The following is a 9,387-nucleotide window of genomic DNA, read 5'->3' on the forward strand; positions in this document are numbered from 1 at the left end:
ACTGTTCAAATCTCCCCAGTTGATTCTGAAGCATATCCAGGCTTATTATCCACTAAGTTAAAATATATAATAGACTACTTTCAATGAAAGAAACATATTGTAAGTTATTTCGTATTTATTTTTACTTGAGAAGACTGAAAAGGTAAAGAAGTGGTGCTAAAATTTAAAACTAGAAAATCTCAACTTGCTCTAGTAGGAATTTTAATAGAGCACACTAAGTTTCTTTTCATTTTCTCTCTCCTGGTATATGAATAAACAACCTTCCATACTGCAATTTACCCTGTAGTGAATTAGATGTTACTCTGTTATGTTTTGGAGAAACTATATAGTTAGAATCTAAGCTTAGGTAATTTATTTTTATGTTTACAAATCCACTTTCTCTTACACATTTTTCTTAAATTTTTCTTATATTCTTTCTCTGAATTTGCAGTAAAAATACCCCTTTCCCATTCTATGTCATTGTTCTTTATGAAGCTTTCTCATCCTCTCCATCCCAAGGGAACTATGTCTCATTTATCTTTAGGTTTTCTGTATCTTACTACAGTGACTTACCAAAGTAGGTAAATATCTGATGAATAAATGAATACAAGATTTAATTAAGAAGTATCACATTAAACTAATTGTTCCCTCTCTGATCTCCGTGTTATTAAGTTTCAAAGTAGTTTCTGGGAAAAGTAGTTAACACAATGATGTATGGATTCAATAAATAAGAAAAATGGTGCTCAGGGATTTAACAGAAAGCTCATAAAATGTCAAATCCACAGCAATTAATTTCTCCCAGTAAGTCCTCATAAATTCAGGCCAAGAAATTTTATACTGATCTTGCCTCACTCAACTCTCATCCATCCTTGGTAGGGCTCCTCTGGGCCTCTTTCTCACCTGGCAAACAGTACCTGATGCTCACTGGATGTAGATCTGAAGAGGTGGAAAGAGCCAAACACCTGGTTTATCTCTAGCTTTATGCTGCAGAGAGTATCTGATGGTGTGCCACAGTGTTCTGTATATACTGTTAGGATCAGCCTTCTTGAGTGCACTGGAATTTCTCTGGGTGTCATTAAGTTCTTCATTTACTGACCATGAGGCACTGGGATAGAATATGATATTAATCAAGAAACAATCCCTGACATCATGATCCACTTGGAAAACTTGCAGAGATTAGAAAAATTTTTTGAGTCGGGATTTTGCTTTGTTGCCCAGGCTGGAGTGCAGTGTCTATTCAAGGCACAATCATAGTGCAATGCGCCTCAAACTCCTGGGCTCAGGTGATACTCCCTCCTCCACCTCCTGAGTGGCTGGGACTATAGGTACACACCACCATGCCTGGCCAGAACATTTTTTTTAGGATGTTATAAGACCTATAGTTATTTAATTATTATTCCTAGGGTAGTTACTGAAAAAATTGGAACAAGCCTTTAAAAAATGAAGGAAAACAAAAAAACCAAAAGTAAGAAAAATGGAATAAAAAACAGAAAATCGCCAAAACAAAAGAACAAGGTGGCCAACTTAAAAAAAAAAATTTTAATTTAAAAAGAACGAAAAAAAAACAAAAGAAAAAAAAAATCCATAGGAGAGCACAAAACCCACCTTCTTTCAATGAAGGGAGTAGTCTGATGGTTAATACTTGGAGGATAGAACGATAGAGTTTGCAAAGCCTTGGTGAATATTATAGTAAGGAGCACTCCTGAATCAAAGAATCACATTGTACTTTATAATAGCCCTCACTTTTCCACTCTCAGATTTTTACTGCCTTTCCCTAATGTACCATTAAAGCCCTTCAGCCTAAATTCATAGAATCCATTAGGGAAGAAATTCTGAAACTGGTTTTGGGAACACATTTTCAGCCTAGTCAAATGGCTTTCATGCTGCTAGAATAATAATACCTTAATCTTTGACAGACCAAGTCTGTCAGCTTACTCTTTACTTAAAAATATTAATAAGTAACAAGTTCCATTATCAATAAACAGAACCAAGTGTGTGATAAAGTGTGATAAATGTTACGGTGGAAGAAGTATCCCCTGTGGTCAGAATATATGGGGTTAGGGGGAATTTGACCCAGAATTGAAAAATCAGGAAGGCTTCCTGCAGGAAGTGGCATCTGAGCTGTGAGGTTAAGGGTGAAGCTGTGTTGTCTGAGTGCACTCAGTGGGAGGACTCTAATTCAGGCAAAGGAACAGAAGGTGTGGATGTGAGGAGGCAAAGGGAGACAGGGGGTGGTTGTATAACTACATTATCAATCATGTTTTTCCCATGTATAGTCTTTAAATTCACACCATCTGTGTAATTCTAGAGTTACATAAGAAAATGATGCTTAATGCTACTAATGTTACTTTATGGCACTGTAAATGCTTTATATGATCCGATGGACCAATATCTACATGCTTAGATACAATATGCTATAGGAAGTTTAGAGTCTGAGTTTTTGAATGAGAGAGGCCTTGGTTCAGAGCCCAGTTCTTCCATTTACTAGCTCCGTGACCTTGGGTTAAGCTTCAGTTTTCTGATTTAGAAATTGGGTATTTTCTGTTTCATAAATTTACTGTGAGAATTGAATGAGAAGATGAGTATTGAGAAGCTAGTACATTGTTTCAACTCTAGTTGGCTTTCTTGAGCATTTTCTTGCCCCTACCCCTTAGTTCTGTTTGTTTTATTATGAGCAACTTTCTTTTTTCTTTTTACTCCTCTAGGGATATGAAGCCTGACAATATTTTACTTGATGAACATGGTAAGTGAGTGATTTGTTTCTAATCAAGTACATGACATGCATGTAGAAAAGTTGATTATTCCCAGCAGAGGGGTATTACACATAAAAAAGGTATTTTCCTCTATTCAGTTGAGCTCTACGTACAAACTCCTCATAGACAATATGGGGGAACTTTATTACTTATGGCAGGTTATAGTACAACAATACACCCTTAAATCACATTAAATTTACCTAATGAGAAAATCCTATTCTACTCCATTTTCTTCCACTACTATATTTCTTCAAGAAAACCATCACAATTTTTTAGTGTTTTTTGACCTTAATATAACACACGATCACCTATTTTTTTATAATGATACAGAAGGCCTCAAGCTGAGAGCAACTGGCCAGCAATAGCATCTACCTAGACATTCATGACATTATTTTGTTCTCATTGCATCTACTTTTTTTTATTATTATTATTATACTTTAAGTTCTAGGGTACATGTGCACAACGTGCAGTTGGTGTGCTGCACCCATTAACTCATCATTTACATAACGTATATCTCCTAATGCTATCCCTCCCTGCTCCCCCACCCCATGACAGGCCCAGGTGTAAGATGTTCCCCTTCCTGTGTCCAAGTGTTCTCATCGTTCAGTTCCCACCTATGAGTGAGAACAACTGCATCTACTTTTCTGCATTCCTTCTTATAAAAGGCAAATTGGTTTTACATTTGCAAATTGATTTTTACATTTACTTTGCTATCACAGAAGAATACTGACATCTTAGGGTCATTGTAAAGACTGACCTAATACATGTAAAGTACTTGATGCAGTGACTGTCACGAAGAAATCACTCAATAAAAGTCTAATATTGGTACAATTTTTGTGAGGTGGTCGTGGCTTTCTCCCCTTGGAAAGGAAGCTGGAACTGCTTCATCTTGTTTTATGTGGTTTTGTCTATGCCGGCACATGACTAATATGGACCAATGTATATCAGAAGAGATAGCAAGTTTTCTCGTTAAAAATTTTAGTTTGCGAAAAACCAGTTAAAGAAAAACATAAAAACGATAAAAGTGTATGTGTTATCCAGATTTGTGATATAGGGATATGGCAATAATCAAGATGGTGATAAGTGAATGCTGAATTTCAAGAACTACTGATTATACCCTCTAGAATAACCTTTTGCCCGCAGTGATTAAATGTGTATAATTTCTTCCTAATATTGATTTTTGTGTATATTTAGATTTATTAGAACATCAGGGAAGATCTGTAGGGCACACAGACTGTATGTTATGTTAACAGTGTCAATAAGCTCTTTGTTATGTCTTTAGAAGGCTGCTAGATGAGAAGAGTCCTAAATCTTAAAAGCTCCTTATTCAATTTTTACAAAAAGGATTTGCAAGTGGAACTGAAACTCCAAGTACCATCTATTTCTCATTATTTATTTACCTAGTTTTGAGCCTGATTTGCCTGATCCCACCTGTGCTCAGGGGGCTAAGAAACACTGGTATATGACCTCTAATTTCAAAGCTCAGTGTCATTACTTATTTATGGACTGTCCAAAAAGATTTTTTCCACTTTCTTCCGATGCCTTATTTCTCCCTTACCTTTACTGCTTCTGACATTTGAAAACAGAGTCTCTGATTCTCAGAAATGTAAGCAATGGTGAGATTTAGCATGAAGGTGACTTTCTTTAAAATACCAGCTATTCAGAGCTAGGTATAGTGGCAGGCACCTGTAGTACCAGTCACTTGGGAGGCTGAGGCAGGAGGATCCCTTGAGCCCAGGAGTTTGAATCCAGCCTGGGCAGCACAGAGAGACTCTGTCTCTTGCTGGGGGGGAAAATACCATTACCACTAGCTTCTTTTCTAGCCTAGAGAGGCCACCTTTGTGGAACTTAGGGAAAAGTGCTCCCTCTGCCCGCCACAGCTTCCTGACAGCACATGGCCTACCAAGGAGAACCCAAGTTAGGATTTAGTCCTCACTTGCTCCCTCAGCTGGGTGCCTTTGTGCATGATTTCTGCTGTTCCACCATTTATAGAGGCCCTGAATGGAGGCATGTAGGTCCTATCAATCCAACACTTTCCAAGCTTTATCCTCCATTCAGAGAACAGTGTTTTCACCCCAGGTCTCATCCATGGCTTCATCTTATTTCTATCATTAAGACATCCTGTTCTCCTTCAGTCAACTTCTTCCTCCTCATTTTCTTGGCGACTTGGTCATTGCAGATGAAGAAAAACCTGAAGAAATCAATTAATCTTCAAGTTTAACCACCCTTAGAGACTACCCTTGTGAAAGATTAATTGTGTAACAGTGTGGCTAAGAATGTGAATTCTGGAGTCAGATTGCCTTCATTCAAAACACACTTCACTCATCTACTTTTTTTTTTTTTGAGATGGAGTCTCGCTCTGTCACCCAGGCTGGGGTGCAGTGGCGTGATCTGTGCTCACTGTAAGCTCCACCTCCCGGGTTGATGCCATTCTCCTGCCTCAGCCTCCCGACTAGCTGGGACTACAGGTGCCCGCCACCACACCCGGCCAATTTATTGTATTTTTATTAGAGACGGGGTTTCACCGTGTTACCCAGGATGGTCTTGATCTCTTCACCTCGTGATCTGCCCGCCTCAGCCTCCCAAAGTGCTGGGATTACAGATATGAGCCACCGCGCCTGGCCATCTCACTCATTGACTAGTCCTGAGAGGTTTGACAAGTTGCCTAAACTTTGTCTTAGTTTTTTCAGGGATCAAAAGAACACTTACATCTTGGGGTCATTGTAAAGACTGACCTAATACATGTAAAGTACTTGATGTGATGACTGTCACAAAGAAATCACTCAATAAAAGTCAAATATTAGTACAACTCGTATGAGGTAGTCATGGCTTTCTTTTCTTGGAAAGGAAGCTGGGAATGCTTCATCTTGTTTTATGTGACTTTGTCTATGCTGACACATACCTACTATGTACCAAATCTCTACCAGATAGAATCTGTGAAAGCTGTCTTTCCCAAATAATTATTTTGATTTCAGAAGTGATATACCAAATATTCTGCTTGTCTACTTGTTAGATCTTGTGTTTAAACCATTTTGTTTATCCCTTCATCCTCAGGTAACTACACTTTCTGTGTCCATTTGCTGTCTTTCATGTGTGCAGGGGGCAAGGGCGCAGTCATGACATTTTATTCTTTGTGGAGCTGGGGCTCTGTTGCTTACAAGATACAAGCCATCATTCCAGTGTGCCGGAGAGAGAGTCTCAGGCTGCCCCTGTTATCTGGTGTCTTATTTACAAGGGCTGCTTTCATTCTCAAGGTTTTTTAAAATTTGGTCCATGAATTAAGAAGAGGCTTTTCTGTATTATATTCCTACCCTAACTCAATTTGAAAATCAATTGCTTTGGGAAAGATTGTGTATGAATGGTACAGAAGTGAGCAAACAAAAAAGACCAAGAGCCCTTTTGTAAACATTGTCTTAGGGATCTCTTTCCGGAGATAATAATTTTTCTGAAGTTATTTACTTTCTGTTTGTTCAGATTCTGAAAAAGTAGGACTCTCAGACATTACTCAAGGAATGTAACTAACCACTTTTCAATGAATAAATTCCTGTTGTTCACCTCCCCCCAGCTCATTATGTACAGCTGATCTTGTGAGAATCAGCTGAACCACAAATCAATGCCTGCTTTTTAGAGTGTCTGCTGATGTGACTTTCCATGTGGAGCTCATATTTCAAGACTTCATTTGCCTTCTCTATCTCCATTTACAATATTTCCTCCCTGATGGGCTGTCACATGGGCCTCTTGTGTGGAAATTTCAGCCACTGTGAAGGGTAACCACCTGTCTCTCACTGAAACTCCAAGTACCATCTATTTCTCATTATTTATTTACCTAGTTTTGAGCCTGATTTGCCTGATCCCACCTGTGCTCAGGGGGCTAAGAAACACTGGTATATGACCTCTAATTTCAAAGCTCAGTGTCATTACTTATTTATGGACTGTCCAAAAAGATTTTTTCCACTTTCTTCCGATGCCTTATTTCTCCCTTACCTTTACTGCTTCTGACATTTGAAAACAGAGTCTCTGATTCTCAGAAATGTAAGCAATGGTGAGATTTAGCATGAAGGTGACTTTCTTTAAAATACCAGCTATTCAGAGCTAGGTATAGTGGCAGGCACCTGTAGTACCAGTCACTTGGGAGGCTGAGGCAGGAGGATCCCTTGAGCCCAGGAGTTTGAATCCAGCCTGGGCAGCACAGAGAGACTCTGTCTCTTGCTGGGGGGGAAAATACCATTACCACTAGCTTCTTTTCTAGCCTAGAGAGGCCACCTTTGTGGAACTTAGGGAAAAGTGCTCCCTCTGCCCGCCACAGCTTCCTGACAGCACATGGCCTACCAAGGAGAACCCAAGTTAGGATTTAGTCCTCACTTGCTCCCTCAGCTGGGTGCCTTTGTGCATGATTTCTGCTGTTCCACCATTTATAGAGGCCCTGAATGGAGGCATGTAGGTCCTATCAATCCAACACTTTCCAAGCTTTATCCTCCATTCAGAGAACAGTGTTTTCACCCCAGGTCTCATCCATGGCTTCATCTTATTTCTATCATTAAGACATCCTGTTCTCCTTCAGTCAACTTCTTCCTCCTCATTTTCTTGGCGACTTGGTCATTGCAGATGAAGAAAAACCTGAAGAAATCAATTAATCTTCAAGTTTAACCACCCTTAGAGACTACCCTTGTGAAAGATTAATTGTGTAACAGTGTGGCTAAGAATGTGAATTCTGGAGTCAGATTGCCTTCATTCAAAACACACTTCACTCATCTACTTTTTTTTTTTTTGAGATGGAGTCTCGCTCTGTCACCCAGGCTGGGGTGCAGTGGCGTGATCTGTGCTCACTGTAAGCTCCACCTCCCGGGTTGATGCCATTCTCCTGCCTCAGCCTCCCGACTAGCTGGGACTACAGGTGCCCGCCACCACACCCGGCCAATTTATTGTATTTTTATTAGAGACGGGGTTTCACCGTGTTACCCAGGATGGTCTTGATCTCTTCACCTCGTGATCTGCCCGCCTCAGCCTCCCAAAGTGCTGGGATTACAGATATGAGCCACCGCGCCTGGCCATCTCACTCATTGACTAGTCCTGAGAGGTTTGACAAGTTGCCTAAACTTTGTCTTAGTTTTTTCAGGGATCAAAAGAACACTTACATCTTGGGGTCATTGTAAAGACTGACCTAATACATGTAAAGTACTTGATGTGATGACTGTCACAAAGAAATCACTCAATAAAAGTCAAATATTAGTACAACTCGTATGAGGTAGTCATGGCTTTCTTTTCTTGGAAAGGAAGCTGGGAATGCTTCATCTTGTTTTATGTGACTTTGTCTATGCTGACACATACCTACTATGTACCAAATCTCTACCAGATAGAATCTGTGAAAGCTGTCTTTCCCAAATAATTATTTTGATTTCAGAAGTGATATACCAAATATTCTGCTTGTCTACTTGTTAGATCTTGTGTTTAAACCATTTTGTTTATCCCTTCATCCTCAGGTAACTACACTTTCTGTGTCCATTTGCTGTCTTTCATGTGTGCAGGGGGCAAGGGCGCAGTCATGACATTTTATTCTTTGTGGAGCTGGGGCTCTGTTGCTTACAAGATACAAGCCATCATTCCAGTGTGCCGGAGAGAGAGTCTCAGGCTGCCCCTGTTATCTGGTGTCTTATTTACAAGGGCTGCTTTCATTCTCAAGGTTTTTTAAAATTTGGTCCATGAATTAAGAAGAGGCTTTTCTGTATTATATTCCTACCCTAACTCAATTTGAAAATCAATTGCTTTGGGAAAGATTGTGTATGAATGGTACAGAAGTGAGCAAACAAAAAAGACCGAGAGCCCTTTTGTAAACATTGTCTTAGGGATCTCTTTCCAGAGATAATAATTTTTCTGAAGTTATTTACTTTCTGTTTGTTCAGATTCTGAAAAAGTAGGACTCTCAGACATTACTCAAGGAATGTAACTAACCACTTTTCAATGAATAAATTCCTGTTGTTCACCTCCCCCCAGCTCATTATGTACAGCTGATCTTGTGAGAATCAGCTGAACCACAAATCAATGCCTGCTTTTTAGAGTGTCTGCTGATGTGACTTTCCATGTGCAGCTCATATTTCAAGACTTCATTTGCCTTCTCTATCTCCATTTACAATATTTCCTCCCTGATGGGCTGTCACATGGGCCTCTTGTGTGGAAATTTCAGCCACTGTGAAGGGTAACCACCTGTCTCTCTGGTGCCTCCTATGCCCATCCCTACAAGTGAGCTGTGTATCACACCATGTTGCTTACATTTTAATGCAACACGATTCAGTAACAGGCAGAAGCTTGTATTCTTACTGATTCATATTCTTTATATTCATCTGAAAAGATTGACATTTAAAGGAGCCAGTTGTAAAATGGGAAATCCTCTGTGTGAATAAATATTTCTTGTACATCAGAATTTGCCTTAAAAAATGTTTTTAACTTAGAGCACATCTGTACTGTTCTCCCCAAATGTCCCATTTACTAGTTCAGAGCAAGATGGCATTAGGTCTTGTGTGACTCCCGACCCGCTATCCTAATGTATATTTTCATTTCCTACCAATTTAAGTACCCCATCCAATTCTATCAATTCCATAGTGTCTAAAATTCTTGTATTTTTCTTATTCAGGAAATGCTACAATTAGAGGAACAGTAA

At 39.4% G+C, this 9,387-nt stretch overlaps 1 protein-coding gene across 1 annotated transcript in view; it reads left to right on the top strand.

The window, feature by feature from the left end:
* The first annotated feature begins 2,148 nt into the window (after positions 1-2,148).
* LOC105538921 (serine/threonine-protein kinase 32A) overlaps positions 2,149-9,387 on the top strand; it is a 55,429-nt gene continuing 48,190 nt past the window's right edge. Inside the window, exon 1 of the mRNA XM_011978951.1 lies at positions 2,149-2,722. Coding sequence (XP_011834341.1) covers positions 2,650-2,722 — 73 coding nt within the window. The 5' untranslated portion in view covers positions 2,149-2,649. The remainder of the gene's footprint in view (positions 2,723-9,387) is intronic.

Source organism: Mandrillus leucophaeus, unplaced genomic scaffold (genome assembly GCF_000951045.1).
Source record: "Mandrillus leucophaeus isolate KB7577 unplaced genomic scaffold, Mleu.le_1.0 Scaffold1036, whole genome shotgun sequence".
NCBI lineage: Eukaryota > Metazoa > Chordata > Mammalia > Primates > Cercopithecidae > Mandrillus > Mandrillus leucophaeus.